Source organism: Herpailurus yagouaroundi, unplaced genomic scaffold, assembly GCF_014898765.1.
Source record: "Herpailurus yagouaroundi ecotype Mexico unplaced genomic scaffold, PumYag 192, whole genome shotgun sequence".
Classification (NCBI taxonomy): Eukaryota; Metazoa; Chordata; class Mammalia; order Carnivora; family Felidae; genus Herpailurus; species Herpailurus yagouaroundi.
The window spans coordinates 3,234,412-3,253,024 of NW_024412423.1; the positions used below are offsets into that span (position 1 = coordinate 3,234,412).

General features: G+C 41.8%; 1 protein-coding gene across 2 annotated transcripts in view; it reads left to right on the forward strand.

The window, feature by feature from the left end:
- Window positions 1–18,613, forward strand: part of KCNN2 (potassium calcium-activated channel subfamily N member 2) — a 477,937-nt gene that overhangs the window by 430,904 nt on the left and 28,420 nt on the right. For both annotated transcript variants that reach the window (XM_040444258.1, XM_040444259.1), the window contains exon 7: window positions 9,747–9,888. In XM_040444258.1, coding sequence (XP_040300192.1) covers window positions 9,747–9,888 — 142 coding nt within the window. The remainder of the gene's footprint in view (window positions 1–9,746; window positions 9,889–18,613) is intronic.

Genomic DNA, 18,613 nt, shown 5'->3' on the forward strand with positions numbered 1-18,613 from the left:
AGTCTCCTGATTTGTTCATTTTGGCCACTCTGACTGGCGTGAGGTGATACCTGAGTGTGGTTTTGATTTGTATTTCCCTGATAAGGAGCGACGCTGAACATCTTTTCATGTGCCTGTTGGCCATCCGGATGTCTTCTTTAGAGAAGTGTCTATTCATGTTTTCTGCCCATTTCTTCACTGGGTTATTTGCTTTTCGGGTGTGGAGTTTGGTGAGCTCTTTATAGATTTTGGAGACTAGCCCTTTGTCCGATATGTCATTTGCAAATATCTTTTCCCATTCCGTTGGTTGCCTTTTCGTTTTGTTGGTTGTTTCCTTTGCTGTGCAGAAGCTTTTTATCTTCATAAGGTCAAAGTAGCTTTAAAAAAACCATGTATGTAGATAAGGTATACTATTGAGTTCCATTTCAAGATCTTAAAAAGGGGGATTGGGTCCCCTAGGATTGAGAACTATTGCTTAAATGCAGGTCTCTGTTCAGGGAAATCTTTCCTGATGGGCACACACACCCTCGGGCTTTCTCCATCTTTACTTTTAGGAACCAACTTGGTACCATGGCTCTCAGACCTGAAAGTTCTCTCCAGAGAGGGTCATATTTCACTAAACTCTTTATCAAAGAGACCCCGAATGCTGCTAAGTCTTCCAAGTATGTCGAGGGTATGTTAATGTGATACCGTTGTCTTCCTGTAGGTTTTTAACCTAGATCATTGTAAAATAATTATGGAGAACTAAGACTGGTAACGTATTGACAGGCAAGTCATTTCTGAACTCCCTCATTCTCACAGAAATGAAAATGCATAAATGAATAATAGACACCATCTTCTCAGGGAAACATAATGTCATTCTTCAAGTTTAAAAATCCATTCTATTATCCCCATTATTTCCCAAAGAGACTTTTAGCTTTATTTCACAGGAAGCCTATGCTCTTACAACATATCCACTGATGGCAGTTACCCAAAGATCAATCTTCTGTATCCACACAGTGGATGAAATTCTCATTAGCCACAGTTAAACACATGAAAAGAAATCGGTCAATTTATAGAACTACTCTCCCTCCAACACACACACACACACACACACACACACACACACACACAGAACAGGTGAGGAGGAAGCAAAAGGCAGAGAGAAATGGGGGAAGGAGAGAGGAAGAGAGAGAAGCATTTAGCTTTGCGATTTTCCAAATTACCAGAAGAGAGGAAAACATTCCAAACGTGCAAGCGTACAAGAGCAGGATGAAATCAAAATAGAAAACTCACTTTGGTGGGGTATCCCGGTGACTCAGTCAGTTAAGCATCCAACTCTTGATTTAGGCACGGGTCGTGATCTCACAGTTGATGAGTTCAAGCCCTGCATCAGACTCTGTACTGACAGCATGGAGCCTGCTTGGGATTCGCTCTCTGCCTCTCCCCTACTCACACTGTCTCTCTGTCTCTCCAAATAAATAAACAAACTTAAAAAAGAAAAGAAAACTGACTTTCGTGTGTTTTAGAGTTAATAAAGAATTATGCATTTAATGAAAATCAGAACTGGCTCTGGCCTAAATTACAATTGGGCTTTACAAATAGCCTTTTACTACCTATCTCTGCTGCTTTTCTTGGGATCTACTTATCAGTAGTGAAGGAAGTCAATATGTTGGGACCCCCAAGGTCATAAAGACATGTTTATGTTTTCACAACTCACTGATAAAAAGAAAAGCAGGGAAACAGGAAGGGATAAGAAGAAAGTCACATTGATTGGGGCTGTTCACGTTCTCTGGCCTGAAGGAACTTTGTGTAAATTATTTATGGAGTAATGTTATACATAAAATTACTAATATCTTCACTTTAGAGGGCCTTCGCTTAGAAAGGTATTTAGTAAAATCTTTGCACCTACTGGATTTTACATTTTATTTGAATTTAAGAGGATAATTTTAGGTGTCAGTGTTAACATTATTACATACTCATATCATTACTTTCAATCTGTTATATATTTTTTCCTCGATCTGTCTTTACCTTTCATATTCACACTTAGTACAAGTTACATGTCACCTTAGTATTCTTTGCCATCAGTTTTTCTCCCTTACCATATTTTGAACCTCTCATAAACACTTAAGTATTTTTTGCTCATATACACGTTTCTGTGTAGATGTTCCACATATTATTGAATGAAGAACTTCTGAAATGAAGCTAATAGATGGTTCTCAGCCTTGACAACACATTAAAATCACCTGGAAGCTTAAAAAAATATATCCATGTCATGGGATACCAGGCTTTTGCATAGTTATTTTTTTTTAATGTTTATTATTGAGAAAGCGCAAGTGGGTGAGGGGCAGAGAGACAGGGAGACACAGAATCCAAAGCAGGATCCAGGCTCTGAGCTGTCAGCACAGAACCTGATGTGGGACTTGAACCCACGAACTGTGATATCATGACCTGAGCTGAAGTAGGACGCTCAACAGACTGAGCCACCCAGGTGCCCCTTGCATATTTAGTTTTTAATGCTTCCCAGGTGATTCTAATATGCAGGTACAGGTGGCCACCTTTGATTTGGACCAGTGGCAAATAAGAGATACATGTCCCCCTTCCTTTCTGAGCGGTCGACACTCAGTACTTTTCTCCTTTGGCCCTAGGTGTATGCCTTCATTGGAGCTCTTTTTATGATTGTATGTCTTAATTGAATCGCTTATTTTATTTGCTTTTACTTAAAATCAAAATTACAAGCACGTAGTTGGGGTTTGGAGCAAGATCATGTAGATCTTTCACTTCTCTGGGTCTTCAACTGGTAGACATCAAAGTATCAGCTTCATTATGGACATAAAACGGATCTGGACACCATCCCTTTGACTACAGCCCATTGGGCTGCCCAGTGTTCTGATGATTCACCACTAAAGTAGATGGAGTTGTAGGTACACCTCATAACCCAGGGGGAGTCATATCTCCTTGGGGAAGCTTATTGCACAGAAAACCAGATAGGTTTGCTCTGTGGGTAAGTAGAGCAGGGAGAGGGCCTGAGCTATGCCTGTTTGGTTCCTTTGCCCAGATTCTCCATCCCTTACCTCTTCAAATCCAGGAGTAATAGATTGCCTCCACCTTTCCCACTACAATACACAATACACAGGTTAAATGATTAAATAATGTTAGAGACAACCATTTTTCATCTTTAGCTGTGATCTCTTTTTCCCCCTCTTTGAAACTTTTTAAGATCTCCTTATTCCTAGTACTTTGAAATTGACCGTGGGGGCTCCTAGCTGGCTCAGTCGGTAGAGCATGTGACCCTTGATCTCGGGGTCATGAGTTCAAGTTCCATGTTGGGTGTGGAGTCTACTTTAAAAAAAGACTTAAAAAATTAATTAATAAAATAAAAACCGAAGCTCAGAATAATTAGAAAAATAATAAAAATGAAAAAAATAAATAAAATTTACTGTGACCACCCCCCACTCCCATTGACTTAGGTCTTTTCTTATTCCCAACGCAGATACCAACTAGAATCTTTGAGATCCCTGCCTTCCAGTTTTCCTGGAAAAACCAAAGAAATAAAAGAATGTTTTAATTTCTTTCCTTCCACTTTCTGTGTTCTAGAAATTCAGTTATTAGGCCATCTATGTTGATTCTCTGAGAACCAACCTTTATCTTCTCCTTTACCCATGTCTTTTTGTCTTTTCTACTTTCTGGGAGGTTTCTTCCAATTTATATTCTTATCATGTTATGTTATTTTTTCACTATAATATTTTTTTAAGTTCCCCTCTTTTATTCTTTGCACATTTTTGTTAGTATCCTGTTCCTGTTTTATGGATGCCATCATTTCCCTTAGGTCTTTCCTGACAGAAATTAGGGAGTTTAGGACTCCTGTCCCCATCACCCTGCATTGTGTCCAGGTCCTCCTGTTTCTTCCCTCCTCCCATTCTTTCTTTGCTTTCTTCCTTTTTTGTCTGTATCTTTTCTATAGAGAATATACTTCAAATGTGCGCTGACCATCTATGGTTCTTTCATGTCAGGAGTGGGAATTGGGAGCTCTGTATGGGGAGAGGAGCTTGTTGTCTGGTGAAACTTCCTGTAGGGTGGGTAAGTGGACAGCTGCATTTTTCGTGAGGGAATCCTTGATGTTGGTACATGAATGCCTTTTCACTGAAACTGTTCTGTTTCTCCAAAGGAAAATATTCTTTGTCTATAATAGTGAATTCTATTATAGGGTCAGGGATGGGGAGTGAAGAAAGGAAACTGGAGAAGCTGTTATTCAGTTTGGAAACTTGAATTTCATCTCCATGTTTTCGGCCCCAAACAACTTTCCTGACCTTAGCTGGGCCCTGGGTCAGAATCTCCAGTCTGTCCCCAGAGAATGAACTCTGTCTCCTGTTAGTTGTCTGGTAGTACCAACCAGGGACAGGCACCTGACCCTCTGCATGATACCTGGTTTCTTGAAGTTGTGAACCTTCCATGGGTTCTATGACACTTTGTGCCTTTTAATTGGAGGTGTTTAGGCCATTTATATTTAATATGGTTACCAATATGCTTGGATAAATCTGTCCTCTGGCTGTTTGTTTTCTATTTGTCCCATCTTTTCTTTGTCCCTTTTATCTATTTCTGCTTTCTTTTTGGATTACTTATTTTTTATTTTTCCATCTTGTATCCTTTAATGTGTTATTAGTTAGTACACTTTGGTGTATTATTTTAGTGGTTCTTCTAGGGTTACAGCATACCTAGACACTTAGGTATACTGTAACTAAATTATCACAGTCTTATCTTCATTTGAAATGATACCACTTACTACAACCTGTCTTTAAGTGATATTGAACTACTTCACATATAGTACTTGCACTTCTCCAGCCTTGGGGTTTTATATGCATGTACTGATCACTACTCAGCTGAATAATCAGGAAGACTCCTGTGCAGATCTCTGGGTGTCCCTCAGTGCAGACTTCTTCTGTCTGGATTTTGATGCTTTGAACTCCAGATCTCTCTGGATTTCCAACTCTGTCCCTGAACTTGGGGAGAATTTTGGACAGTGCCTGGTTTTTCTCCCTCAGCTACATCCTGCAGATTCTCTTCAGATATTAAGCTGAGGCGATTGTATGACCACTTTGGTTGTTTACCATCTCTCAGGGATCACTGTCCGTTATTAGTAGATGATCTGTGTCTTGTTAACCATTGTTTCAAATATTTGGTCTGGTTTTGTAGTTGTTTCAGGAGGCAGTGTAAATCCAGTCCCTTGTTTCTTCTTGGCTGGAAATAGAATTCCTTGTGTACTTTTGTTTGTATAAAAATGTGTTATTTTTCATGCTCTGATTTCTCCTTTCTTTCTTTTTGTTCTTGTGGGTTTAGACATTTTTTTCAACTGCCTTACTATCCTTTAGTGGTATCTTTGGAGAGAAAGGTGGATTCACAAGAGGCAATGGGTGGTGGATCAATCACATGCATTTAAATCTCCATAATACTTTTTACTCTACAACCAAGGCTGGTATGTGAGATCAGAGCTGACAATTGAGATGAAGTCTTTTTGCCATTTGTAGTATTAACAGTATGTTTAACAGAAAAAGACTAATGAATGTAGTTTGTCAGCTGTTAACCTCCAGTGTTGAATTATTTTTTGTCAGTGTAAAAATACCTAGAAGTTGCCCACAGATCTTGGAACAGAACATGACAGATCTGATTCGCATTAATTGATGCATTCCTGTCCCCTTTTTGTATCTCTGTATATGTGATCCTGAAGGCCTAGAATGTGGCTAGGGGCACATCAGTTTGAGAACAAATGTTTCACATTGTCATGCTACTTAATTCAATAAAGACATAGTCTTTGTCCTTAAATTCTTTATAGTTAAGATTCTAGGGGCATGTTAGATGAGCAAATTACACATTACATGTCTTATGACCCAAGTTAACGTTGGCTGATGGTGCTAGACATCTCTACAGAGGACCACCTGAAGTACCCTGTTGACCAAAAGCTATGTGGAGTCTGGAAAAGGGGACCAATGAGTAGATTCTCAAAATACAAATCAGGGCTAGGGGGGTGGAGGAGGAATCGCACCTGTAAACAAAGCCATGAAAGAGGATGGCATAGTGCCAGCCACTCGTGTGGCCAAAGCTCCTGTTGCTTCTGGAAAGATGCTGAGAGAGAGTCCGGGGTGCAGGGCAGATGCTACCTCATTCAGGGAAGAATTCAGTAATGCCCTGGGAAAAATAACCTGGCAAATTTAAACAAGTATCACAGAAAGCTGTCATATTTGTGATATAAGAACAAGTGGGAGACCCACTTGAGAAAATGGCAACAGTGAAAAAATGAATGGAAACCAAGAAAAGGAATATTTTGCCTTTTTTCCAAACCTTAAAGCCAATCTCACAACCATTATGTCTATGAAACGTGCACTGCTCTAAAACAGTGCAGTAAGTCTTCTCTCCAAACTCCAGAGTTCTTATTTTAAAAGCTTGAGATCATCAGGCCTCCCTTGCTCTAATTTTAATCTTATTTGATGTATTTTTAATTAAACAAGGATTCATACTGATCAGAATTTGAAATTTGCCACTTTGAGTCATTTCTTCACGTCTTTCATAGAATAGTTCTTGTGAAGAAGGTTGGAATTGTCTAAGTTTGTGAAATAAACATCTGTAAACAGTGTCTTGAAATTTTTTTCTTTACCCTTTACATTGTGCAGATTAATCACTCACAGTGGTGTGAATCTGACATAGTTCCAAACCTGGCAGTGTTCTAAGGGATAATATCATCCTGCTGATAAGTTTGATACTTTAGTTGCCAGGAAAGAAATCTTGATTATTCAAATAGTGCCTAATGCGGTTCCCTAATTGCTTCCCTCTTGACTATTCACAAGTAAGTATGTCTGAATGTAATATAAACATTAGTCCAAGATGTTATTTTTCCATATTGGTGAGCTACGTTTCAGGCAGATTTATTATTTCATAAGCAGAAAAAAAAATAATTTACCATTGAATCCCAAGCCCTAAAATACCAATTCCTAGAAAGTTTATTTCTAATTAGGCCCTTCACTACAGGATTACAGTGTCTGACCCAAAATAATGTGCGTAGTATATAATGAATATTGACAGAACGATAGAATGGTGTAATGCTTGAGAGTCTTTGCAAAGAGTCAAATTTGTGTATTTAAAACCTGGGCATTTATTAAGGTAAGCAACTAAAGAGGAATCGGGTTGCCTAAACGTTCCAGTGAATGCTTTTTATGGTAATTTTCAAAACTGTTTACTTCTCCGAGCTTTGGAAACCAAATTGGAAAGAACAGATGGGCAAGCTCTCCATACCCATGATGAAGTTGAGATATCTTTGTGGACACCAGCCATGAAGGTTTCCCTTAGAGACCTTTGTTCATAGTCTGAAATCTCACACGCCTCTTTGTAGGTGCACATGTGTCCTGGCCATTCATGGTGTGGAAATAACTTGAGGATTTCACTGGCACACGATCGCATTTTCTAAGTGATTGAGGATACCTGGTTGATAGAGGGTGGGGACTATCACTGTTTTGGCCAAAAGGTTGCCTTGGTCTTAAAGTAATGATGTAACATGAGAAAATCCAAGCCAAGGGCTGAACACATAGCGGGTGCTCCACAAATACTACAGATGCATCAGGGAATTAGAGTCTTCACCTCTTCAGTGTCTCAGATCTTTATGTCGATCGTGCTTTGTTAGGAGGCCTTGTCTCACAAGTAAAGACTGTATGGGACATGAGTGCCCCTGCCACCCCTCTCTTGTGCAGCACACACCCACACCAGGGGAATGTGTTCCCTATTTTAGGCAGGTGCTTGATGAAAAATACAGAGAGCCCCAATATCATGAAAGAGTTATCATCTAAAGCTTATTTCAAAGGGTCTTGTTTTAAAAAATTGTTTTAATGCTTATTTTTGAAAGAGAGAGAGAGCATGAGTGAGGAAGGGGCAGAGAGTGAGAGAGAGAGAGAGAGGCACAGAATCCAAAGCAGGCTCCAGGCTCTGAACTGTCAGCACAGAGCCTGATGCGGGGCTCAAACCTACCAACCATGAGATTGTGACCTGAGCTGAAGTCGGACGCTTAACCGACTGAGCCACCCAGGCGCCCCTAAGCGTCTTGTTTAAAATAAAAACCACATTCGCCCATGGAGGTCTTATTACACAGGCCCAGCATGCCCCCAGAGTAGGTCACAGAGCCTATTAGCTCATGTTGCAGCTGAAGTATAGCACCGATTGCATCACAGATGAGGGTGAATGCACTCATCTGTCTTCCTGGAAAGCTAGGAATGCACTTGACCTCTATTTTAGCAATGACAGCCTCTCGACCTGGCCATTCTGGGAAGAGGAGTTTCTACAGCTGGGTCCTGGTGGCAGTTCACTAGGGTGGAATGGTGGAGATTTCTAGCCTCCTACCACCCAAGACTCACGGTGTGCTCTTCGGCAAGGATTGAGCATGGGCAAGCTAGGAGATTATGAGCATGCTTTGGAGAGCAAGAAATGAGGCCAGGAAAACCCTCCCCAGTGGTATCTGAGAGCTGTGAAGGAAAGTGGTCCTTAGGAGACGTTGGGTGAAGAGCCAAGAATACCCGTGGTGACCAGAGTCTGGGGTCTGACTGCCGCGGAGACTAGAGGAGGGGCACTCTGCTCCATGACTACATAGCACACGCATCCAGGGCAAGTTCTTCTGGGGTAACAACTCACTTGGCCTCACTGTCGTGTGCATGGCGGATAGCAGTGTCTGCATGATGGGCCAGCATTACTGTTCAGTGCTGCTAATTCAAATAAACACTATAGGATATCTTTTTTTAAGGTTTGTTTATTTTTGAGAGAGAGCGCGAACGTGCAAGCAGGGGAGGGGCAGAGAGAGAAGGGGACAGGGGATCTGAAGCAGGCCCCACGCTGACAGCAGCGAGCCTCACGCAGGGCTCGAACTCAGAAACCGAGAGATCATGACCTGAGCCAAAGTTGGATGCTCAACCGACTGAGCCACCCAGGTGCCCCCATAGGATATATATTTCTGATATAAAAACGCTCCTTCTCCTCCACACCACAAAAATCTTGATACCTCAAAGACTAATTAGGATAAACTATATCCCTCCCTCTCTTTTTGACTGCAAGCTTTTTGTGTGTAACTAGTGAGGCAGTGATTTCTATCAAGCTCCGGTTCTGGGCAGGGACTGTGCAATCAGTGGCACATTTGTGTCTTCAAGGAAGCCAGCTAGAGCAGGACCTTCAGGTAGACAGTCTCAGTAATGTCCTGTGGGGGAGGAATACAGAGGATGCTGAGGGCATGCAGGGGAGGGGCTGGCAGAAGAGCAGAGAGAAAAGGCTCCACCTGCATTTAATTTGAAGGATGACTAGGAGTTGGCTCATCACAGAAATAAAGGTAGCAAAGGGAACAGCATGGCTCCTCCTACTGGAAGGGTGCGGGGAGAGATTACAGATTGCATGCAGTACCACATACGGTCCCATTAAGTTGGGCACATCAGCAGGCGTCAAGGAATGAGGAACCACGAGAAAGGCATGGGCAGAGTTCAGAAAGAAATATGCATTTGTCAGTTTCTACCAGTGAAAAAAGCGCTTGTCCTGTTTTATAGCTTCCCTTTCAGACTGTTTTTCAAGTTGAGGAACGTCATGATGTCTGTCAGATTGCTCAGGGACACCTCAATTTTATTGACACATAATAGTGAGATTTGAAAACCTTCCGGTAGATCAGTTTATGGAAGATCAGTTTAGTGAATTCGCTGGATTGGATCAAATTGCCCTTGGCAGCCATACTGCAGATTAATTATAAAGGACCGGCTCTGTTTGCTGTTTTGCAGGTACCATGATCAACAGGATGTTACTAGCAACTTCCTCGGAGCAATGTGGTTGATATCAATAACTTTTCTCTCCATTGGTTATGGTGACATGGTACCTAACACATACTGTGGGAAAGGAGTCTGTTTGCTTACTGGAATTATGGTAAGTGTCTTTTTACTTTGTTTCTTTTGCTTATCCTCTTAGACCATGAAGGCATGAAGGTGCACAGTGTGATTTGGTTGCAAGCTACTAGGTTTCCCAACAGCCAGCAGCCAGTATAAATAATCAGTTCTAGGTTGCGAGACAACATGGCTGGTTTTGATCTTCATTCTTAGCCTGATACAGCTCCATGAAGCATCAGGGGCTGTTGGATTGCTTTTTGTGGGGAGAGGCACTTGTTTTGACGAGCAAATCTGGTCTCCAAGCTGCAGCCAGGAAGTTCTTCATTTCAGTCTGGGTCCTCTCATTGTCATAAGAGCGAGGTACACTTTCTCTTCTCTGAAACGCGCTTTCCTTATCTGCAAAATGCGGACCATAACAACCTATCCTGAAGTGTGCTGAAGGGCTGAAAAATTGCATTTTCTCAATCACAGAATTAGATTACAGTTGACCCTCAAGCAACATGGGTTTTGACTGCACGGTCTAAGGATATGCAGGTTTTTTTTTCCAATAAATACAGTGTAGTACTGTAAATGTATTTTCTCTTCCTTATGAGTTTCTTTCTTTCTTTCTTTCTTTCTTTCTTTCTTTCTTTCTTTCTTTCTTTCTTTCTTTCTTGGTTTATTTATTTATTTTGCGAGAGGGAGTGAGAGAGCATGAGCAGGGGAGAGGCAGAGAGAGAAAGAGAGAGAGAGAATCCTAGCACAGAGCCTGACGCAAGGCTCGAACTCATGAATAATGATGTCATGACCTAAGCTGAGACCAAGAGTGGGACACTTAACCGACTGAGCCACCCAGATGCCCCTTCCTTATGGTTTTCTTAATAATATTTTCTTTCCTCCATCCCGGGAAAGTTGACTTCTGAGCTCAGGTGTGAAGGGTGAATAGCCAGGAAGGGCATCCAGGAGGAGGAAATGGTTTATTTGAAGGTAGTGAGTCAAGGGGGAGCTTGGTACCTTCGAGCAAGGTCATTGGGCCAGGGGTGAAAAGTGGGACAGTGCCATGGCATGAGGCTGGGACGGGTGGCCAGGTCTTGCGGAACCCTTGAGAAAAGTCTGCTGCCCGTAGCGACATGTCACTGTTCTTCTGTGACGCAGCACAAGTTCCTACGTGATCACTACCCCGTACCCACCCCGATTTGACCAGGACTAATTGGTTCCATGTATTTTAGGTGTATACACATTGGAGGCCAGCAGGTTATCTCAAATTGATGACAATGTAGTATGAACTTTTCAGTGTTTAAGCCAGACGTAGCTTCTAATCGATGCACTGTGTTCAGTGACCTGGGTTCTGTCCATTTCTCATCTGCTTTGTGTAGTTTGACGACAGCGAAAAGTATCATCTTGATGCTTCTTTGATCTTCTGCTTACATGTTGGGCTATGAGAACGAGTACCAGGAGCTCCTAAGCCAGGAAATTCCCAGCATTCCTGATGTTAGGCATCCCTCCCAATGCCCCCACTGTGTCCACCCCCATGCTGGCAGCAGAGGGACAGGATCTCCATGTGAGGGCCTCTGAATGGTGGCCAGGGCAACACGCACCCTGCTAGCAGCTGCCTCAGAAGATTGTTCCAAGAGTTCTAACTGGCTGGAAGGACTGAGCTGCCCAGGGCATAGATGGAGTGGGAACATTCTTCTCCCACTTGGTAGTAACCAAACGGGGATTAAGGCAGCTAGATGTGAAAATAAAATCTGGGCCAATTTTAAGGTCATCAGTGGTAACGAGAGGCCCATTTCAAGTCCCAATTGTACAGAATACGATCTGGGGTTATAATTTAACATGGTTTGCTTGTACAAGAAAAATAGTTTTGTGCATTTTAATGAACTTTCTTGTTTTTTTGTTTTTTGTTTTTTTCATTACAACGGGTAGCGCCCATTCTGCTCACTGTTGGATCACTTCCTCCTTTTTCCTCAGAAGAGATAGCATTTTATCATATAGCATAATGCTTTGGGAAATGAAATGTGCATGGGTGTATTTTTGGAGGGCCATAACAAGCCCACGAGGGACATGAATGATGCTATTTATGCACACAGAACTGGTAATTACAGAGTCTTTCCCCTTAAGCTTCTTAGAAACAATTTCCTTGGTGTTCCTTTCTGGCAAGATGTCCCCCCTCCCCCCACTCCTTTATTGTTGAATCAGGTATGACTCAGGGCTTGTGCAAATAGCCTAATATGCAGTGGATCATAGCCAGATTGGAGATTAACCTTGCCTGGATCCTGTGGTACTTGTAGCTTTCCTTGCTTTTTTCTTTGCCCTTCCTGTCTTTCTAGCCTCATCAGACAGCACAAATCTTCTATTTAGTTGTTTGAACCACTCCTTTGCTTAGATGTCACTGGTGATCCTACTTCACAAAAGAAATGAAGTTATAATCCACTTATAATCTATATGGACACAAATGTGTTGTGTGCACTGAAATTTATAGCGACCTCATTGCCACTGTCTAGATTCATGGTGAAACAGGCCCTCTGTTCTCAGCCTGAGAAGCTCCACTCTATTTCCCTTCTAAGATTCCTTCCCTTCCCTTCCCTTCCCTTCCCTTCCCTTCCCTTCCCTTCCCTTCCCTTCCCTTTTTCCTTCCCTTCTCTTTTTCCTTCCCTTTCCTTTCCTTTTTCCTTCCCTTTCCTTTCCTTCTTCCTTCCCTTCCCTTTCTTTCAACATTTATTTGTTTTTGAGAGACTGAGGGAGACAGAGCCTGAGCAGGGGAGGGGCAAATAGAGAGGGAGACACAGAATCCGAAACAGACTTCAGGCTCTGAGCTGTCAGCACAGAGCCCGGCATGGGGCTCGAACCCACGAACTATGAGATCATGACCTGAGCTGAAGTTGGACGCTCAACCGACTGAGCCACCCAGGCACCCCGGGACAGATTTCTTTCTTAACTGGTCCCACCCAAAATGGTTTACTTGCATGTAGAGAAATTCAGTAATCTTGGACGAGCCTATGTGAAATGCTAGGAGGAATAAGATTGTGTCTGTCCCTAGCCCAGGCAGCCTCCCGTTGAGTCGGGCCCCAGAGCAGTCTCCTGAGGGCGAGTTGGGGAGTTAATTCTATCCCTTGTAAATTTCCCAGGGATCGGCAGTGTATGGCTGGAGGTTTCCTGCAAACTTGTACAGTGTTTGCCTGTACATTGTTTGGCTGGCAGTATAGATACCTAGAAAAAGATCACTTGTTTTCACAGTTCATATAAAAGGTTAGTTTCCTTAAGCTGAAATATGTTTTGTCAGATACTCCCCCCCTCCAAGAGACTTAAATACCAGTTTGTCACCTGGGGATTATCTAAGCCAGATATGGCTTCCTTTTGGGGGGGGGATTTATTTGTCTGTTGCCCCTTGGGCTTTCTGCAATGCATGTTTAGATAAACTGTACAATGTCAGATTTCCCCTGGGCCATCTCTCTCTCTCTCTCTCTCTCTCTCCCTCCCTCCCTCCCTCCCTCCCTCTCTCCATCTGGCCCCTACTAAATTGTGAAAAAGAAATGAGATTTACAATACTTCTGAGAGAGGACAGGGCCATCCCTGAATCATCTTGTATATTTTCTCCAAAGTACTGTATTTCTTTGTTTTCTCTTATATTTGAATTTTCTGGTTCTTGTGTTTTGAAATTGATAGAATTTATACCTTTATGTGTTTTTTTTTTACTTTGACATAAGATACAGTCAATCCACATGCTAACATCTAAAACACTTATCCATTTCAAAAATGTACAAATAAAGAAATGAGCACTGCATTTCTTGATAAAGCTAATGAAATGAATGAATTATTTTGTGGCATCATCTTAGATGTTCACATTTCATTGGTTACAAACCCAAAATTAAACCGTGATTTAAAATTTTTAAATAGCTTAATTTGTGTCATGAGTGATATTTTTGGGAGCCAAGGACATTAAGATTAATCTGCAGTGCTCTGGGCAGAAATAAATTGTTAGACAATGAGGAGAGAGAGTTTTCCAGAATATTTCTAAGAGAGTAACAAGTGAACATTTCAAAAAATAACCTCTCCTCACTTGAAATATCAATTGTGAATACAAGCCAATCAGGCAAAGCTTTTCTCATAGTTTTTACAACTTCGTTTACAATGTTCTACATAAATGATGATGGAAATGCTAGAATAACGGGATCTCAGATACTGAAACGTGTGAAGAGGTATTACACTGTGATAGGTCAGACAAATCACGCAGAAAGTTCCTTTTTTACCAAGACCTACCTGATAGTAAAGCCGAGGAGACAAAGATCTCATTCTCTCTCCTGGATAGTATTTTAAAACCATAAAATCCTAGGATCGTATAATAAGTCACTCATCACCCTTCCAGAGAAAAGCCATGAAGGTTGTAATTCCTTTTTTCTCCTTATTCATCTGTCTTTCCTCTGTGGGGTTGTACCAAGGACCTGAGGATTCATTAGTGTGGATGTCACCATAACCAATGGCATGAACTCTCTCAATGGCTTTATTCTTTTGGTTGAAGGTGGCAGGCAGACAACCTTGTGAGATTGTTGTGTCTTCGCTATTGTCGGCTCGAGCTGGTTTCTCATGATCTCCAACTGGATGCAGAGAAGGGAATTGTTTTGCTTAGCATTTAAAAGGTTATCCTGTCTGCCCTTTCATATCTGCACATCTAGACAAAACACATTCTGGAAGCTCTCATCTCCCCTTGCTTATGAATACAGATGATTGTTTCAAGAGGACAATACAACCTCATTGGTGACAGAGTATCTCCTGTCTTATATGAGAATGAAGGTCCTTCGTTCGTTTGCAATTTTCACTTCTCCATTTCTGTGGAATTATGACGTCTCTTGTGGGCCCTTTGTGTAGAATATGGATGACCAGATTTGGGGGCAAAATTACCTTTAAACATGAAGTATCATCTGCCCCATCCTAGGGACACAGGTTGGTGTGTGATAAATGGTCCCCTTGGACTTCTACAGGGTCCCCCCATGGATTCCTCAACTCAAGTGAGTCCCTTTCAGAAGTGTGATTTAGGTTTTGCTCAAACACTTCTGCATTTCATAACAATTGAAAAATCATGGCACCAGTGAATCTTTCAAGTTTTACTTAGGGAACAACAACAATAATATAGTCATTAATTTTTATACCATCTTAGGATGAGAACTTCGGATAATAATCCTGTCAGCATCAATTTACCCCAGTGTTGAGGAGCCTTAATTGAAGGTCCCATGGTGGTTCAGTCAACTGTCAGAGGTCAGCAGTTTTAATCCTGAAGGGTAGGATTACACACTACACTGTCCACTCAGTCTGAGAGTATTCCAAAACATAGCCATAAATTAGCAAGAGCTTATAAGGAAAATGACTGGTATTCAAGAGGGCTAAACCTAAGGTCTGGTTATATTCCTGCTACTTTCTGTCTTTCCATTAAGTGATTTTTCTTTCCCTGCCAATGGATATGGAAATCCCAAGAAACGTGGTACTGCATGTATGAATAAGCAAAATAATAATAATAAAACAAAAACCTAGGATCCTTTATATGTGTCTTACACAATTTGGCATCAGGTGTTTACTATCAAATACTAACTTTGAAGAAGTTTTTAATTTACTTTTCATTTATTTTGGGGGGTCTTTCTGGTGTATTCACCGAATCTCATCAAATAAAGGCTCAGTGTGGAAAGCCTATCTTTAAATTCTTAGGATAGTTCCTATTTTGTGCAGGGTAGCAGGAGGGGTACCACGGGCCTATTCAGCCCTAAGGCTAAATTCCCCACCAATGCCCCCAAGCCGACCTTCATTTCTGCACAAGAAACTTCCTTAAGAAAGATGACCGCTGGTTTCTCTCAAGCACAGGCAAATAGAGGCGGCAGTTGTTGTGACCTTCTAGCTTTTGACTTGTAGATGCCACGGTTCCACCTAAGTTTTCTAAACTATCAGCATTTTTAGTTGGCAAGGCTGGCCTTCCTGTCTCTAAAGTACATGCACTCACACTAGCGCCTTTGCTAATAAGGAGATTTAAACCCGGGGATGAGTCATTGTTGATGACCAGAGTTCTGTGCCACTTTCCAACCATCCAAGTACAAGAATGAGCTGAACAAGTAATTCACTCTGAGGGAGACCTGGGTTTTCCAGGCACTGGTTTTATCCCTGAACTCAAAAAACCACACCCACCTCCCCTCTTCCATTGGATGAGGACATCGTACCTGACCTCTGCCCTCCTATCCGCAAGTACCACCCCGTCTTTGATAAACTCGGGGCATTTCTCATCAAAATTACCTTGTCATTGATTTTCACGACCCAAGGAGATCTTGCAGAATTCCAGTAGGATGTAACAACAAAGCTGAGTCTTTTAGAGAATTCTATTTGCCAGAACTTTCATGAAAAAATATTTATATCAGACAAGGGCACTAAAATCTATTTATTGTTCTATATACTGAGTCACTCAAGCCCAGGGACAGAAACAGGGGCAGTATTTTCAAACACTCATTTTACCTTCCTCTTGGAGGATAGGTTGATATTTTTAAATGAAAAATATTAATCAGGCTTAAAGCTGCTTTATTAATTTGGATGTATCTTAAGGAAAAAGCATGATTTTTTTTTCAAATTAACTATGTTTTGATAAATTTTAATTACTGTTAGTCAAAGAAATTGGCTATCACACTGAAGTTTGAGCTTTTAGGAGTGATTATTAGAACTGCAGGAAGATAATTAATTTAATGCTGGAGTATTTTGAACACTAGCATTTTTTTCATTAGTCCTTCTTGGTGAGGGTGGGGATTCTGGGACTTCTAAAAGAAAATTACACATTTCAGTATTTGCGTTAAATCTTTGGCAGCTGCCTTTTTAAAATCAGAATCAGGGGCGCCTGGGTGGCGCAGTCGGTTAAGCGTCCGACTTCAGCCAGGTCACGATCTCGCGGTCCGTGAGTTCGAGCCCCGCGTCGGGCTCTGGGCTGATGGCTCGGAGCCTGGAGCCTGTTTCCGATTCTGTGTCTCCCTCTCTCTCTGCCCCTCCCCCGTTCATGCTCTGTCTCTCTCTGTCCCAAAAATAAATAAACGTTGAAAAAAAAAAAATTAAAATCAGAATCAAAACCTTTACCCAAACGTCCTAATAAAGGAATTTCCCTTCTGTACAGGGATGCATCCTTAAATGGTTAAAAGCTTGCTCCCAAAATGGTTTATCGAAAAGCTTCTCGAAAGTATTTGCAGGATGAGAACAACCAGGTGACCTGAAGTAAAATTATGGGAGTACTTTGAACTTTTCCAACATTGTGTGATAAAATTACCTGGGGGAAGATGAACGTCTCTTTTGGGCCTCCTGGGGGCCAACATGGCTTACGATTTCTGTGCTCTGATGAGGAAATAGAGAGTGGAGAAAAGTACCATATTTTAAATTTTTTAAAGTTTATTTATTTTGAGAGACTGAGTCAGCAGGGGAGGGGCAGAGAGAGAAAGGGAGAGAGAATCCCAAGCAGGCTCCATGCCATCAGCACAGTCTGATGTGGGGCTTGAACTCACAAAGTGTGAAATCATGACCTGAGCTGAAACCAAGAGTCCCACTCTTAAATGACCAAGCCACCGAGGTGCCCTGAAAACTATTGTATTTTATTTTTAAAGTGTATTTATTTATTTTGAGGGGGTAGGGCAGAGAGACAGAATCCCAAGCAGGCTCCACACTGCAACACAGAGCCTGACGTGGGGCTCGAACCCACGAACCGTGAGATCATGACCTGAGCCAAAACCAAGAGTCGGACGCCCAACTGACTGAGCCACCCAGGTGCCCCAAAAAGTCCTGTATTTTAATTTGGCAGCAGCTAAGACTCTTCAGGTGTTGGTATTCAACTACTACTTAGGCACTCTGGTCGTCATTTGTGTGCTTCACACTGAGCTGACATAGGGAGATGAACATTCATAATTACCTCTTCTATGGACAAGGCCTTTCTCCCTCCTCTTCCTCTCTCTCCCTTGCAACATCTAATTTGTTAGAAGGAAAGAAGATACACCAGCTAAGGAGAGCCTCAAGATTTGCTTTTAATATATTGGCTTCATAAACACTGTGTTCTCTTCATTTAGTTTTTAGGTGCCTGAGCATCTTGAAGGGACAGGCCAATGATCTGTTTAGTTTTTACATCATAACATAAACGAAATGGGAGAAAAGTAACCAGGATACACTTTCTGACTCTGGTGAAAGGAATATGACTCATCTTGTTAAAGACATACAGGGATCTTCATTTCAGAGAGTAACATATGTTCATCCCAACTGTTTCCACATCCATTGTGATGACGACAACTTTGGAGAAAATGTTGTAAAAGCATGTTTACTCTCATTTGTATTCATTTGATGAAACAGAACGCTCCTGGAAATAGATACTGAGTGGACAGCAGCGTCACACCGTGACTTAAATGACTTAAATGACATTCATGTTGGCAGGGATTTACTTCGGACCTAGAAAGCTTTCGGAGGTGAACCAGCAATTTTGCATATCTCCACATTTATTTTAGTTTTGTAAAGTTACTGTTTTGAAACCCAATTCTATACACATGGCATCCTCGTCTGGTTTATTCAGGACCTGGGGACATAGAAGTGTATGGCTTCCCTAATTAAAATGAAAGTAAAGGAGGGGCACATGGGTGGCTCAGCTGGTTAAGCGTCCAACTCTTGATTTCAGGCCAGGTCATGTCTCATGGTTTGTGAGTTCAGGGCCCTCATCAGCGAAGAGCCTGCTTAGGATTCTCTCTGTCCTCTCTCTCTATGCCCCTCCCTCAATCATGCTCGTTGTCTCTCTCTCA